This window comes from Bubalus bubalis, chromosome 3 (genome assembly GCF_019923935.1).
Source record: "Bubalus bubalis isolate 160015118507 breed Murrah chromosome 3, NDDB_SH_1, whole genome shotgun sequence".
Taxonomy (NCBI): domain Eukaryota; kingdom Metazoa; phylum Chordata; class Mammalia; order Artiodactyla; family Bovidae; genus Bubalus; species Bubalus bubalis.
The window spans coordinates 14081283-14098648 of NC_059159.1; the positions used below are offsets into that span (position 1 = coordinate 14081283).

Here is a 17366-nt window from a genome sequence, read left to right on the forward strand (position 1 = left end):
AAATACCTCCCTTTATTTTCAGGCATACAGGACATGTGCAAAAGTAACAGTAAAAAGACTGGGTGCACTATCTTTGCTGAGCTGTTTTTGATGGCAGGAAATACTTCATTGAAATTTGATCTTTGCATGCAAGTGAGCTCCACCATGTACTAGCTCTGTGACCTTAGACTAGTTTTACGAACTGAGTCTCAGTTTCCTCATCTTTAAATCATAATTTAAAGATCCAGGCATTAAATAGGGTAATGAAGGTAAAGGGTCTCCCACCAGGTTTGTAGTCCATGCTATCTGTAGTTTTCACATGTGTAAACATAAGCTGTCATGTCAGTATGCTGTCAGGAAAAGGCAGCAATCTATGGGGAAAGAAACATTGTCTTTGATAACCCTATAGTCTGAAAGATCAGATTATACCATTCTGTATAAAATACCCTTAAGGATTTTTATGTAAAAATACTTGAACTGAAGATTATAAGTCTAGAAAAATCATTTATAATTTTCAGCTTGCTTGATTACAGGTTTGCCAACTTGAATAGTGATATTTAAATATTGACCTGTTCTTGGGGACTTCCCTAATGGTTCAGTGTTTAAGACTCCACTCTTCCACTGCAGGGGACTTGGGTTTGATCCCTGGTCAGGGAATTAAGATTCTGCATGTCACATGGAAAAGCCCCCCCACCCCCCCAAAAAAATTGACTCATTCTTTATTATTGGATAAATGATCATCATGATGAAATTAAATCCTTTTACAGGCCCATCATTTGCTGTCTATTCTAAACTCCACCACTGAGTCGCACGATATCCTTGTGTCTAGTAAGATCACTCATGTCTCTTGTGTTTTCAGTCTGAAAGCTTGGACCTTTGCACAGACTGGGAAAACATGATCATTTCAAATTTTTGTTGTGAAAAGCTACTTTTAATAAAGTATATGTAATTTAGAGTTATAAAAGTATTGCCTTCCTCAACAAATTAAATTCAGGTGTGAGTTTATATGAGCCCATTTTTAGAAGTAGAATATTTTTAGAAGTTTGGTGCAGTTTCTTAGATTAGAAGGAATTGTGACTGGACTTTTTACAGAATGGCGTTTTTATTTGAAATGACTTTTGTTCATGATTTCTCTCCCTGACTTTTCTAGAAACGATTGGAACAACAGAAGCCTACAGTGATTGCAGCTTCTACTACTTCCCCGACAAACAGCACGACTAGTACCATCTCTCCAGCACAGAAAGTCATGGTGGCCCCCATCAGTGGCCCGGTTACAACTGGAACCAAAATGGTACTAACTACTAAAGTCGGGTCTCCCGCTACAGTAACATTCCAGCAGAACAAGAACTTTCATCAAACCTTTGCCACCTGGGTTAAGCAAGGCCAGTCAAATTCAGGTACACACCTGTGATTAAATAAAAGATTGCTTTCATTCAAGAAAAAGAAATATCCGTCCTTTACCTACTGAAATGAAACTTTTCTTTAGAAAATTCTTTTTCTTCTGCAGCCGGTTGAGCAAACCAACTGTAACAGTAGGTTTGTTACAGATAATGTTCCTAATATTACATTAGCGAAACTCCTCTCTTACATTATTTCACTTTCAACATTTACATGGTTCACTTACTTTGAGTGGAGTGGAATGCTTTTCTTAAAAATACAAAAATGAGCCACATCTCATGCATTGGTGCCTTCCTAGAAGTCGCTGCGTTGCTGGTTATTTTAAATCTGAAGCTTATCGAATGTCTTATGCCCCATTAGCCACCAGCACAGCTGCCACATCTGCTACAACCATTGCCAGCACAGGTCAGACGTTCCAAATTACAGGCAATCCAGTCACTATGGCAGGAAAAGTAATTACCAAACTTCCACTTCCTGCAAACAGCAAGATTGTCGCTGTAAATGTGCCAGCAACACAAGGAGGTAAGGGAAATGTGGAGAGTTTTAATTCACATTTGCCAGATCATACTGTTGCCATTATTTTTCATTTCCTTTTCACTGATTTCAGTCTTCGGCTCTCACATTTTATGTAGCCCACTAAAACCCCCCGCCACACCTAGTTTCTCCTCAAAAACCAAGCAGTACCTGAGGTGTTACTAAAGAAGCAGTTGTTAATGACTTCTTCATCTCTTTTTTCAAGGCGTTGTTCAAGTACAGCAGAAAGTCTTGGGTATCATTCCATCGAGTACAGGTACAAGTCAGCAAACCTTTACTTCATTCCAGCCCAGGACAGCGACAGTCACCATTAGGCCCAATACCTCAGGCTCTGGAGGAAGCACAACCACTTCCCAGGTAAGAGTCCTTTACAGGTTGATTTGCTGTTAATAACCACATTGGTTGGAGTTTAGAATGGCCTCCTCTGGGATTAATCCAGCTCCTAATTGTTCTTTGCCTTTTACTTTATCTGTGACAAAGTATTGGTTTTTTAAAAAATCTGTTAGTTATATTTCTAGTGAATTGTTCATTTTTAACATTTTGTTAATACCACATTAGAACAGTTTATGAATCATAAAGATTGCTTTTCCAGGATTTTACAAAAATATTTCTTAATTGAAAACAGTGGGGAACACTGGATCACCCAAGGAGAATGTTCAGTACAACTAAGAAGTAGAGTGAAAAAGACACTCCACAGCCCTGAAACTAGTCTATCAGCTGAGACACACACATATTAGATACATCATTTCTTTGGCACTAGTATTATGAAAAAGGCTTAATGTTTTGCAGACTTGAGAATGTTCTAAACCTAACACTGAAAGTAATATGCTCCGTATGAAAGAGCTTTTGGCTTCCAATCTTGCTCCTGTGTTCTCTGGGTTACAGATAAAGATTGGAGCTCAGGAAAAATAGGACTCCTCATTTTCCTATGACCAACTGTGGTGGTTTTAGAGCAAGCTTTCCTGGGTCTTGTTCTTTTCTTTTAGTCTGTAGGCTGTTCTTGGTATCAGTGATGAGGAGTGTTGTATGATCTGATTTGAATTCTATTTTCTCCCCTCAAAAGTCTGTCTGTATTCTGATGCTTCATAGAATTTAGTATGTAATGTCCAAGAGTCTCTGTCATTTCTATAGACATGTTTATCAATATAGAACGTTTAAAGATCTCTGTTCCTGAGTCCGTCATGCTCTAGTCTTTTAAAAACATTTAATTCCTTGTCCTTTGTGTCATTTGTAGGTCATCACAGGGCCTCAGATCCGCCCTGGTATGACGGTGATTAGAACTCCACTCCAGCAGTCAACACTAGGAAAGGCAATTATTCGAGCACCTGTGATGGTACAGCCAGGTATTCATCCACCCCAGCATTATCATTTGCATCTAAATAGCCAGTGTAGGAAATCTATAATATTCTATATTTGGCATTCCACATATTAGAAAATACCAATATGAATTAAGATTTCAAAGCATACTAAATTTCTGATTTATCATGGGATGTCCCCATCGATTTTATTTCATTTCTGGCATTGTCAATAAGAGAAAAGCAGATTCAAGTATTGCTTGGTTAAAATGTTCTTCAGACCTCTAGTTAATTGGATATATACATTGAAATCACTGGCGTAAAGAGAATGAGCAAAGAAATCAGTCTGTGTGGTAAAGGATAGGTAAAATCAAGGAAGTGGCTAAGAAGCATTTAAATGGAAAGCATGAGACAAAATTACAAAGGCAATCCCTGCTGTTTTTAATGTAAATGTTAAAGCTCCCATATTAAAAGTTGAAGCCAATAAAGACTTAGTGGAAAAACCTTTATGAGAATGTACCTAAAAGCAGATTACCACAAAAGGTTTAAAAAAAAAAAAAGATGGTTAAGGATACATGAAATAAAGGACAAAAAAAAAAAACAAAAAAAAACAAGGGGTAGAGAGAAGACATCGATAATCCTATTAATACTGAACAAAGTCAAATTCAAAATTTAAAAAAAAAAAAAACAACCAGGACACAGAGGGTTATTTTCTTTATTTTGGCTTAAAGCTAAAGATTGCAGTGAAGATGTAATCTTGTATCTTTAAATAAGATGTCATTGAAGTATATAAAGCAAAAGCTATTTGAAATCAAGGAAGGATTAGCAGAAGCATAGTAGACCAGAACCAGACTATATCAATTTTGTACCTTTAGGAATACTCATTAGTTGCAAATATTTATGAGCTGTTCCTATGAAAATGGTCTTAAAATGAGCCATAGGTAAAACCTTGATGAAAAGTAGAATATGTATAGGCTACATTTTTTGTAGTGAATCTAGAAATTAATACTAAGGTATTATACTAATAACTTTTATTTACTTGGAATTTAAAAACATATGTTTTCAAAAGGAACTTTTATGTTAAAGAAAATGTGTCATTACAAACAGATTGCTGCTGCTACTGCTGCTAAGTCGCTTCAGTCGTGTCCGACTCTGTGCGACCCCATAGACGGCAGCCCACCAGGCTCCCCCGTCCCTGGGATTCTCCAGGCAAGAATACTGGAGTGGGTTAGCCATTTCCTTCTCCAATGCATGAAAGTGAAAAGTGAACGTGAAGTCGCTCAGTTGTGTCCGACTCCTAGCGACCCCATGGACTGCAGCCCACCAGGCTCCTCCGTCCATGGGATTTTCCAGGCAAGAGTACTGGAGTGGGGTGCCATTGCCTTCTCCAACAAACAGATTATCAAATAGCAATTAAGCCAGGCTGCAAATTCATTCATTCAACAAATATTTGAGCACCTACTCTAGGCAGTTGAAACATGTTGGTAAACAAAACAGACTCAAAAACCCATATTAAATCTTAATCAGAAGTTAGAAAAAGATATTAAACAAGTCTAAAAGGAAAATAGGAAGTAAAATAAATACAAGTAATAATGATTATAAGGCAAAGAGGCAAATATTAAACTCTTTTCCTTTGCAAGTCTGATCTTGACAAAAGGAAACAAAATGCTCGTTTACTAAAAGTAGGAATGAGAAAGTGCCGTAACAATAGGGTGAACTAAATCTTTTTGAATAACAAGGCATAGTTATATACTATGTTTATAAATTCCTAGTCTTTTTTAAAAAATTGTTTTGGCCATGCCACATGGTATGTGGGATCTTAGTCTCCTGACCAGGGATCAAACCCACGCCTTCCTGCAGTGGAAGCATTGGAAGCCACTGGACCACCAGGGAAGTCCCCTAAATTTCAAGTCTTAATGACTCATATCAAGGAAAGAAATTTAAAAAGTTGCCATACTATTACCTACAAAAAAGAATTCTAGACCTCATGGGTTTATAGGTAAAATGCTCTGAAATGGTTGGAAAACAATGTCTTTCTTATAAGACATAGTTTCAGGGCATAAGAGCAGGGGGTGGGATTGATTGTTTTTTTTCCCCATTCATTTTACAGATTTAGCATAATTGTAGTATAAAACATGGCTTGGTATTTTTTTGAAACAGCAATCCCCTAATGCTTAAGCAAAATTTATCCCCGAGAAGAAAGTATGGTTTGTTATTTCAGTTAATACTACAATGACAATTGATGAAATTTAATATCTATTTGTGTTTAAAAATAGCTGTCAGGCAGTTAACTTAAAGGGATCATAAAACTCATATGTAAAGAAGAAGAAAAGTTTATAGATGATAAGTGATAATAGACTTGCATATGTGAATATATATGAGTGTGTCTGGTGTGTTGTTTGAAAAGCAAGGTGGCTAGTGGGCCTGGGGGCCCAGTGAAGACTCTTTGGAGTTGTGGTCAGAGAGATGGAGGGAGAGTGGATGTGTGTTGTGTGTGTGTGTCTGAGTATGTGCAGGTCGGCATATCCCTGTGGTCAGGGAGATGGAGGGAGAGTGGATGTGTGCAGTGTGTGTGTGTCTGTGTCTGACTGTGTACTGGTCAGCGTATCCCTATTCTACCACCACGCTCGCTAGCCTTTCCCAAAGTCGTACATTCCCAAGATGGAATAAAAAGTGTTTTAATTTTTGAATTTGCATTTCGATGATAATCTAAAAATAAATTAGCATGTACATATTGGGGATCATCTGAATTACATCATATAACCAGTCAGTCCGAACCCTTTTATTCATCTGTGATTATGACGACATTGTACCAATACAAGATGATGAAGTAACTTTCCATGAACTGTTCCTTGAACTTCAGAACAAGAACATAGTGTTGGGGTCCAGAAGTTCGTAAATTCAGGCACTTGTCTACATACACTATACTATTTTTCAGTTCATCTTTATGAATAAATGGATGACAGTAACCAAGAACAGTTTAGAAGAAACAGAAAAGAAAGAAAACTTATCCTGCCAATTTTTAAAGCATATTTACAAGCCACCAGAATTCAGGAGCATGCTACCAGAGAAAACTAGCCCAGCTGAAGAATCGCAGGCACTGCGATGCTGTCATACTGTTTCTGATGGCTGGAATATGTCACTGTAGTGACGGGGCTGGCAATGGTTCAGTGAAATGAGTACCCAGTGGTGGGGGGAGTATGAGTGAGTATAACCTTTCTAAAATTCAATTTAGTATTGTGTGCATACTGTGAACACAGAATCTTTGGGAGGAGTTCATTCTAAGGAAATAATTAGAAACACAAAAAAATGTATAAGCAGGGATTTCACCATGGTGTTATTTAAAAAAAGAAAAGGGGAAAGTGTTCTAAGGGTCAAAATAGATTTAATTTTATATATAATGCAGTAATATTAACCACAAGTCATTAAAAGAAATATACACAGAAATATATATGTAGACACAAAAGGACAAACAGGATGCGAACATAAAACTTCAGAAATATGATGTTATTTACTAATGAATAATGAATTCAGACTTTGTAAGTATAAAACTAGCTACCAAATAATTACTATCTGATTTTTTTTCCCAGTTTTATCAGGTTAAACGAGAAACAGTTTTTAAAGAAGATGATAGAGCTATTTCAATTAAACTCCATTCATTCTATAGATAGTTATTGAACAGTAAATATGAAAGCATTAGTTAAGCACATTGCTCTAATATTGAGGATATAGGGGTCCTTGCCCTCTTGGTTCTCCCAAACTGGCAGATAGATGTAAGAAAAGCTCATTTATAAATATAACTGGCCCAGAATATTCCAGATTATATGTGTTTTATTTAAAAATTACATTAGTTATGTGTTGTTATTTTTAATTTGTATTCCTAAGGAAAGACTGCCTAATGGCATTTTTTACATATTCTCCTCCATCTTCCCTATTATCATTTTGGCTTTAGAGTCACAGGAAGAGCATTGTTTGTTTGCTTGTTTGTTTTTTGAACTCTTCTATGGAGAGCAGGAATGGGAGAGAGGTTGTCAGTGAGCTGAGTGAAAACAGACTCATTGACAACCGGGTGGGTCCTTTGGGTATGGGTATATGACTAAAGGTATCTGTCTGTCGGCATCCCATAAGTCTTTTTGAAAATTGAGAAAATACATTCATGCGAAGTGTTGAAAGATAAATCTCATCTCAGAGGACCACTCCGGGCACAAAAGCACTCTAATGTTTCCCTGTTTACATAGGTGCTCCTCAGCAGGTGGTGACACAGATCATCAGAGGGCAGCCGGTCTCCACTGCGATCTCTGCCCCTAGTACCGTTTCCTCCACACCTGCACAGAAAGGGTTGCCTTCAGGAACATCCACTGCGAATCTGCAGCCTTCAACCTCACAGCCCCCTCGTCCCCAGCAAGGACAGGTGAAACTTACCATGGCTCAGCTCACTCAGTTAACACAGGGCCACGTAAGTAATATGACTTCCCTTTTCACTTTAGAAGTGATGTTATTTACATCTGCTGTAGGTTTTAAAACATGGACTTATTTTCAGAGGTTTAAAAATGTACTTGTTTTAAGAAATGGCTGCTTCCTAAAGTCAAAGAAAAGAACTTCTTAAAGGCAGGATGCGATACCCCTCAACTGTCCAGAATGCTGAGATTGTGTTCTATAATAGCAAGGTGGATAACACATTGAACCACCAAAATTTATTAGTTAACTAATTTGCTTGGGAAAAATAAAATTTGAGTACATTAAGCCGTTTTCTTGCAACACCTAGTGTTACTATCAGTTCTTCCAATAGTGATCCATAGAGTGAATGTGGTTGCCATCAAAATCCTAAGAGAGAGGTTTTAAAGTTTGACAAGCTGATTTTTAAAAAATTTATATGGAAGTTCAAAGGATCCAGAATAACTCTAATACTTTTGAAGAAAAGGAGGATTTGCCCTATGTAGTAACCTGATATAAAGACTTTAAATTATAGTCCTTCACTAATTAATACAGTAAGGTTCAGACACAAGGATAGGTAGATCAGTTGGTACAGAACAGTGGAAGAGGACCCAAATGTATATGTGGACACTTGATATATGACCTGGATGGCAGTGTGAATCATTAAAAGGACAGACTTTTCAATAAAAGGTCCTGGCTTGGACCACAACCTCACTCATAAACTCAGCCGCAGGAAGATTAAAGTCTTAGCTGTGAAAGATAAGACTCTAGTACTTTTCAGAAGGTAGGAAAGGCTTTCTTAAAGACAGAAAATACTCACCATAAAGGAAAAGATTTATAAATTCAACAACATTAGAAGTAAGAACTTGAGTCCATCAAACATGAAAGAGTGAAAAGAGTGAGGGGAAGGTATACATATAGCCAGCCAAGGATTGTTCTCCAGAAATGAAGAGTTACTACTACAGATTAAGATGGGAAAAGATCCAGATAACTTAGTAAAAAATAAGAATATAGACACACTTGATGAGAATAGAGGAACTCTTAAAAGTCCACCAATCCCAAAAACTGCTGAACTTTGTTAGTAATGAGGGAAATGTGTATTAAAACCATATATTAAGAGATTGGTATAAAGTAAAATGTCAGACAAAATCAAGAAAAGCAAAAACATGGAGTAGAATGAACTCTCATTATACAACTGATAATAATGTAAATTGGTTTGGCCACCTTGGAAAACTCCTTAATACTTTCTCGCAAAGTTGAAGACTCAGCATGCCCCAGGTCACAGTAGGTGCCCTCCTAGGTATGTTCTCTCGAAAAGTTCTTGTTCATCTGAGCTCCAGAATAATGGACATGAATATACACAGCAGCCATCGATTAGATCAGTAAAGTGGTGATGCCTTCCTACAGCAGCTGAAATGAACAAACTATGGCAATGTAGAACTACATTGTTGAGCTAAATAAAGAAGCAAGTAACAAACAAACATACATTATGATCTACTTACCTAAGATTCAGAAACAGGCAAAACTAGCTACATTGTGCAGAGTTAGGGGGCTGCTGCATTGCCTTCCTGGAGGGGCACCAAAGGGCACCCTTCATATTCTTTGTAAATAATGGTGCTGCTGAAGTCATGAGCCTGTGGCCCCCGTATCTGTCTGCACCTCAGTGGTCACAACACGATGAAATGCAGATAATGTATCCGTGAAGTCAGTGCTTCCCTCTAGGGCAAAAGGAAGGAGATTAAGATCAAAGCAGGTCCCATGCAGAGCTTCTTGGGTACTGGCGATGATGACCTGAATGCTGGGTTTATAGATCTTCACTTCATAATTCTTTAAACTATGCTTTATGTTTATGCTTTGTGTTTTATGTAGTTTTGACTGTGCACACAAAAGTATTTTAGAAAAGCAAGAGTGAGTACGGGGCTCCTGAGTAAAAGTGCATGGAGCTTAATAAGTGAACTTTGTAGTGTCAGTTTTGACTGGGAGATTTGGGGTGGATTGGTCAACACGTTTGCTTTCTAATTCTCCTTTATGCTCCTGGTGGTTGAGGATTACTAAGTTCTGGACAGAAGTGGCAGTACACATGGAGTTTTTAGTTCCTGGTCCCCATTTTGGTGATAACTCGGACATTAGTGACCTTCCTCACGTGGTGTTTGCATCCCATGTGTAGAACCCTAAGCTCTCTGTGCTTCAGCACACACACACTCCATAGATCGTTTGGTACATAGTGTAAAAACTGAAACTAGGAGACCTGGGCTTCTCACTGTGTCTCACCTTGGACTTGCTCTCTAATTGTAGGCAAGGGACTTGAACTTACTAACTTGAGTTTCCTAATTGGTAGGAAGGGTGTAGTAATATTTTCTCTCCTTACTCCACAAAGTCACAAGTCTATTGTGAGAATCAAGTGAGGCATGTCTAAAGTACGTATGAAGATGCTTTGAACGTTATAAAATAATATGAATATAAATAAGGTTATTTAAACTCAGAATTTTGTGGAGACCTTAGTCACTTCAATGCTCTTATTTTAGAGACTGGGAGACTTAGATCCAGGTAAGTGGTGTTACTCATAGACAAATTCCTGGCTGTCCATGTGTAGAACTCGGACTGGAACTCTGGACTGTTAATTCATGTTTTTTCCACTAATCACCACCAGTCTTTTAAAATAAATACTGTTCTTTTAGCTTACCTGTATTTATCTTGGTACTGTTCCATAGACATTCAAATACATAATTTCATTATTTTAAAGGATCTTTTCAACATAAAAACAGCATACTTCCAGATTGACGCTTTGTGAACGCTCTTTACATGTTAGGTGTTTTCTCTGCAGGGCGGCAATCAGGGTTTGACAGTGGTGATTCAAGGACAAGGCCAGACTACTGGGCAGCTGCAGTTGATTCCTCAAGGGGTGACTGTACTTCCAGGCCCAGGACAGCAGCTGATGCAAGCTGCAATGCCAAATGGTACCGTTCAGCGATTCCTCTTCACCCCACTGGCAACCACAGCTGCCACCACCAGCAGCACCACCACCACCGTCTCTACTACAGCAGCAGGTAGAACCTGGGAGTTGTCAGGAGTGCTGCTCGTTGGTGTCACAAGTTGCCGGGTGACAAAGGAGGCAAGAGGACGGGGGCTTTACCTTGGGAGGATGTGCCCCAAGCCGATGAGCGTCCACAGCTGACTGGTCAGCCTCACAAGAGCTCGACCAGATCTCTTGCCCGGACAGACTCCCTGTCGCCACCCCTCCACCCCTTTAGGAAATGAGGAAAGCAGGGGGTGGCGCACAGTAGTAACGTGCCGTGGTGACTGTTCCCCCTCCTGCTCTGCCCCAGACCTGTAGTTGCTGAGTGAATCACGGACGTGCTCGCCAGGCAGATGGTCTGTCCAGCTCATAAGCTAGGACTGAGAGCTCCAAAACCAGAGCACTCTGTGAGCCTCCCCTGCAAGCTGCTGTCATTCACTGACCCCATGCCATAGAAGAGGGATATGGGTAGCTTAGTCTGGGCCACAAGACCGGACTGATGTCCAGAGACTGCGCTTTGCTTTGGAAGCCAGCCCTCTGGAGATTTCGCAAAATGTGTGGTGGGCAGCCGTGAACATGGGGAGGGTTCCTCGATTTAGGCGAGTCCTGACCAAAGTATTTCTGGATGGAGCATTTCTAAGCCTCAGTCCTCCATCCTGAAATACAGAATTCTCACCTTTAGAAAATCCCCTTCAAATTCTTCTTAAACCACAGTCTTACGTTCTAGAGTCATAAGTATTTGCTCTTGCCTTTTCACAGGTACAAGTGAACAAAGACAGAGTAAATTATCATCCCCGACACAGGTGCAGCCAGCCAAAAGCCTGCCTCCAGCTCCGCCGTCGAGCGTGAGTCCTCCAGAAGCCCAGCCTCAGCCTGCGCAGCCCGCTCAGCCTTCTGCTCAGCCTTCAGCTCAGCCCCAGCCCCAAACCCAGCCCCCATCCCCAGCTCAGCCTGAAACTCAGACTCAGCCTGAAGTTCAGACCCAAACAACCGTGGCCTCCCATGTCCCTCCTGAAGCACAGCCCACCCAAGCACAGTCCTCCAAACCCCAGGTTGCAGGACAGTGTCCGCCTCAGAGTAATGTCCAAGGACAGTCTCCTGCTCGCGTCCAGAGCCCACCACAGACTCGAGTACGTCCATCGACGCCATCCCAAGTGTCTCCCGGACAGCAGGCCCAGGGTCAGACTCCAGCCTCCCAACCGATTCCAATCCAGCCACATACATCTCTTCCGACACCTTCCCAGGGCCAGCCACAGTCACAACCCCAGGTACAGTCTTCAACTCAAACTCTTTCACCAGGACAAGCGTTAAGTCAAGTTACTGTTTCATCCCCGCCCCGTCCTCCGCTCCAAGTACCGCAGCCTCAGCCCCAAGTCCTGGCTGTGCCGCAGCTGCCGCCACAAGTCCAGGTTCTCTCCCAGATCCAGCCGCAGGTTGTGGCTCAGATACAGGCTCAGCAAGGTGGTGTGCCCCAGCAGATCAAACTCCAGTTACCCGTTCAGATTCAGCAGAGCAGCCCTGTGCAGACTCACCACATTCAGAATGTGGTTGCAGTGCAGGCAGCCAGTGTGCAAGAGCAGTTGCAGAGGGTTCAGCAACTCAGGGATCAGCAGCAAAAGAAGAAGCAGCAACAGATAGAAATTAAGCGGGAACACACCCTCCAAGCTTCTAATCAAAGTGAAATCATTCAGAAACAGGTAAAGTTACTAAGTAAAAGCAGCATGTTCAGTAGCTTGAATGATTGTGCTGTGCATTAGACGTAGTGTTTGGTTGTGTTAGCTTTCTGTGAACGAGACACGGAAGTCATTGTCGCTTCAAGTTAGAAGCAGCACTGCATTGACCAAAACGTATCACATGACTTACGGTTTGGAACTCTGTTGTGTATAAACAGCCAGTACTTACCGGTGAAAACTACCTGTATTTTGGGAGAACTAAGATGGGAAGAATGGACATAGGAAGTTTAAGTATCTTTGAAACTTGAAGGTTTGACTAAGTTTTGAAGCCACTTGAGGCATCATGGCGATTTGTTTGAAGGTATTCGCAGTTGTCCTTCCTTAGTTTGTGTGTAGACTAAGCAGATTTTACAGACAGATTAAACTCATTTGTATTTGCAGTCATACCTTTGTTTTAAAAAAAGAAGTGTTAAGTCCCATTACTCCATAGCAGAAATAAAAAGCAACCTTGTGCAGTAGCCTCGTAGTGAAGTAAGGCAATTTAGATGAATTAGAGTTATTCTACTTGAAATGAAGTTTCATGTATAATAAATAATATCCAACATTACTGGAGAAAGCTTTCTTTGCATCTACAGCTTGCAGTACTCTGCACTTTTCAGGAGTTTGTGTGGATTTCAAATGTTCCCAACTCATGAGAACCCAGTTCCTGGGTCTCCCATTTACAGTCCATGAAGCTCACTCACCTTCCCTGAGCTTTATCCTCCTTAAAACTCCCTTTCCAGCCATGCAAGGCTATTGTAATGATTAAACTAGGTCATGTATGTAGAAGCACTTTTTATTTTTTATTAAAATATATTTGACATGTAGCATTGTATAAATTTAAGGTGTGTCACTTATTTGACACAGATTGTATCTTATGATTGTCATCATGGCAATAATTAACTCCTCTGTCATGTCATAATTTCATTTCTTTTTGGTGATTGGAATAATTTAAGATCTAGTCTCTTAGCAACTTTGATGATTGTAATACTGTTGTTAGAAGCTCTCGTTAAGCAGCAGAGGGATTTTGAAGATGTATGGTAATATTCTTATAAAATTAATGTCATCTGCAGTATTTTAAAGTGCATTATTTTCCAGCTTTCAGTAGTGTATGGGCCATGAACTGAGAATTATAATGTCTCTCTTTACGCTAACTTCTGTATAAGGTGGGGATGGGCTGGAATGGGGTGATCTTTAATGCCTGGGAAGGAGAACATAACATTCAAAACATGATCATTGGAGGATGATAGCTGGGTTAAAATTACAACTGTATTCATTCTTTACTCTCAGACAAGTTAGTAAATTCTTTGTATCTCAGTATCTCATTTATAAAAATGTCCCTACCATTCGGCATTGTTACAGTGAATGAACGAGGTAATGGCAAGTGCTTCTCTCAGTGCAGTACCAGTACATGGTAAGCACCTGGGGCATACTGTAGCTCTAATTTTATTTGGACTATGATATAAAATTCTTAGTTTCTTTGGGAAACACATATACACGCTCAGATTTCTACTGTTGTTACCCCTTGTAGTAGCTAACTTGTAGTCATTATAAAATACGCATTTTTGGATTTTATTCTGTCCTGAAGGTGGTGATGAAGCATAATGCTGTAATAGAACATTTAAAACAGAAAAAGACCATGACTCCAGCAGAAAGAGAAGAGAATCAAAGGTAGGGAGAAATGTTTATAACCCATTACACGGGCTCTCACTGTACATCAGTCTCTTCTCTCAAAGTGTGCTCATGAACGAACACACACACACACACACACACACACATGCACGGGAGTTCTGAGTTTGTGTTTTATCCTGATTGGAGTTTATTAAATCAGAACACTCAGTACTAATAGATTCTTGTGACTGGTTTGAAGCACTCTTTGAAGCTCTCCAGTCCCAGAAAGTTAGTATCAACTATAGAGACATAGAAAAATTATGTCTTAAGCCTTTCAGAATAAAATGCCCAGGATTACATAGGTTGTGTATTTCTCTCTAGAATGATTGTCTGTAACCAGGTGATGAAGTATATTTTGGATAAGATAGATAAAGAAGAAAAACAAGCAGCAAAAAAACGGAAGCGAGAAGAGAGTGTGGAACAGAAACGTAGCAAACAGAATGCCAGCAAGCTCTCTGCACTGCTCTTCAAGCACAAAGAGCAACTCAAAGCTGAAATACTGAAAAAGAGAGCACTGCTCGACAAAGATCTACAAATTGAAGTGCAGGTAAGAAAGTATTTTCTATCCTCCTGTGTCCAGTGTTCAGCATCAGATTTTACTCTTTTTTTCCCTTTGAAATTGTGATTAAACTTAAAATCTGAGTTTGTTTTCTAGAATTTACATTTTTGTTCCTAGAATAAGTAGTAATCAGTGGAACATATGTCTTTTAAAATAAGATAGATGTTTATGTATACATGTATATTGTAATCTCTAAACTAGACACTTGGAGAGGTTTGATTAGACTTTTGATAAAAACATTTGAGGATCCTCTTGGCTGTAGTTCTTATTGTCTGCAACATAGTCTTGCCAAAAGTTGCCAGGTTTCATGAGAAGAGTAGACAGAGAAACGGTGAAATAATGTTAGAGGAAAAATTAAGTGTGTTCATTAAATAAGGCCAGATTTCTTCCTTGACTTGTAACTGATCCTGCAGGCATGGCTAGTCCTCTGTATACTTAGAGAATTTGTTGAAAAATGAAAGATTACTCATACATATTTAAACAGTTTTTTAAAAGAGAAGTAGGCTATCTAAAGCATCTCTAAAAATGTCTTGTACATTTTGAAAAGTGAGAAATATTAAATGTATTAAATTAGTAGGTCATCCTACTAATGAGCATTGCACGTAACTCTGAGACATTAGAGATCTTTGCACTGAGTCAGAAACTGGTGGTAATTCCCAGAATCACCATCATTACTCAGCACCTCTGGAAATTCTAGCTAACATGTTAAGCAAAAAAAAAAAAAAGGCAAAACAGAAGATAAAATTTGTTATTGTGTATGGTATGATTATATTGAAACCCCAAAGAAGAATTATTAGAATTGAAGAGCGAGTTCAGTAAGGCAGTCACTACTAGATGAATATTCAGGTGTCACAACCATTGTCAGAGGAAACAAGAATAAAAGAGCCAATAATCTGTGGTGATCCCCCCTCAAAGATTACCATTTTAAAATAATTTTAGGATATATCTTATATATATTATTTGTAATATAGGTGTTTACATAAAACCCATTTTAATCAGAATCACACTGTAAACAGCATATACTGAACATTTTCCTGCGTTCTCCATACTATGCCGCCATTTAAAAATGCTGTTTCTACTGCACATACCCTAGGGTACAGTTATGGTGTTGTTTCTGACAGTGTATTGCTAATCTAATGAGGGAGAAAAATTGTACTTAAAATATTCAGCATTATTTTAACTAACAGAATTTATTGCTAGGATGGTTTCCTTTGAAGAACAGCTTTCAAATTTATGTGTACTAGTATATTTTAAAAATTATTTTTAGGCTGTTATTCTTATTGTGAAGATATGCAGTTGGTCCTTTATATCTACCTGTTCTTATATCATTTATGATTGCCTTCTTTGAAACAAATAGACTTCATTTTTAAGAACAGTTTTAAATTTACATAGAAACTATGCAGAAAGCAGACACTTCTCATATGTTAATGCTGTCATAGGAATGTTCTTGAAGGGGTGGTCAAAGTGAGTACCCTTTATACTGTCTTGACAATCTTAATTTTCCTAAAATTATGTTTATAAACGTTATGTTATAAACACGTCATATTATTTAGGAAAATGAAACTTTTTTAATCATCATTTCTAAGAAGTTGTAGTGCTTAGTATACCACAGGTGTGTCTATAAAATATTTCACATGGGAAAAAGTGAAGATTGTAATTTATGCAAAATTTCTTTTGAGAAAATAGCTCTCCTTCAAGTCTTAAATTCTAGACATAGAAGCACAGTACATAAGGCGCATGTGTCTCATACTCTGCTGGTCAGGCCACGTCTGGAGGGTCACATCCCGTTCATGTCCAGTATGTCCGGTCTCACTCTAAGGGGACGGAAGGAGACCAGCCGAGAAAGCAGCCAGCGTGTGTGGACACTTGAAACCGCGTCCTGAGCAACGACTGCAGCGACCAGGGCAGGACCCTGGCGTGTCAGAAGGACCGTTCTTTTATACACATGCTCATCTTCCTGTCCAACCTCTTTTGAAGATAACTCGCAGCTTTCTAATTGTTGTGTAATTATCATTTTCTGTTTCTAGCTGTCTTTTGGGTTTAAGGTAAAGTAAGAACCCTCTTGTCTGGAGTTAGCAAGACTCCCTCGCCTTAGACTGAACTAGGGAACTCCTCGGACAAGGGAGGGGAAGTAAGGTCCTCTGGCCAGGGCGTTATGTAAATCGGTTGATGGTCTGGTATTTTCTTTAATTGACGACAGGAAGAGCTCAAGAGGGACCTGAAAATTAAGAAGGAAAAAGACATGGTGCAGGCCACAGCAGTAGCTGCCACCTGCCCTGCAGCGCCGCCCGCACCTCCAGCCCCTCCGCCTTCGCCTCCACCTCCGCCTCCCCCACAGCACCCGGGCCCTCTGGCCACGGCCACGACCACGCTGCCTGTGGCTTCCCAGAAAAGGAAGCGGGAAGAGGAGAGAGACTCCAGCTCCAAGTCCAAGAAGAAGAAAATGATCTCTACTACCTCAAAGGAAACTAAGAAGGACACAAAGCTTTACTGTATCTGTAAAACGCCTTACGATGAATCTAAGTGAGTAGATCTTTCTGAGCTCTAGTTTATTCTCTTAAAAGTGTAGCTAAGTGTCCAGTTTTGAAGAAAATGAGGATATCAGTAGCAGTGTAAATGAAAATAGTTAAACATAAGGGTAATGATACTTCATTTGTGGTCTTGCATCTGATATTCTTAACCTTGACACTAGAATAAAATTTTATGGGTTTTTTTTCCCCCACGTGTTCATGATTCATGTTTGTCCTTCATCATATTCTTTTCTGTCA

The 17366-nt window shown here is 39.5% G+C and overlaps 1 protein-coding gene across 16 annotated transcripts in view; it reads left to right on the top strand.

Moving 5' to 3' along the window:
* Nucleotides 1-17366, top strand: part of BPTF (bromodomain PHD finger transcription factor) — a 135733-nt gene that overhangs the window by 102382 nt on the left and 15985 nt on the right. For 10 of the 16 annotated variants that reach the window (XM_025279801.3, XM_025279807.3, XM_025279802.3 and 7 more), the window contains 10 exons: nucleotides 1130-1376; nucleotides 1738-1899; nucleotides 2117-2268; nucleotides 3146-3254; nucleotides 7445-7662; nucleotides 10465-10687; nucleotides 11416-12353; nucleotides 13957-14039; nucleotides 14361-14586; nucleotides 16799-17121. In XM_025279801.3, coding sequence (XP_025135586.3) covers nucleotides 1130-1376; nucleotides 1738-1899; nucleotides 2117-2268; nucleotides 3146-3254; nucleotides 7445-7662; nucleotides 10465-10687; nucleotides 11416-12353; nucleotides 13957-14039; nucleotides 14361-14586; nucleotides 16799-17121 — 2681 coding nt within the window. Of the gene's footprint in view, nucleotides 1-1129; nucleotides 1377-1737; nucleotides 1900-2116; nucleotides 2269-3145; nucleotides 3255-7444; nucleotides 7663-10464; nucleotides 10688-11415; nucleotides 12354-13956; nucleotides 14040-14360; nucleotides 14587-16798; nucleotides 17122-17366 lie in introns of those variants that run through there. The other 6 variants (XM_025279806.3, XM_025279812.3, XM_025279815.3 and 3 more) reach the window with 4 other exon arrangements.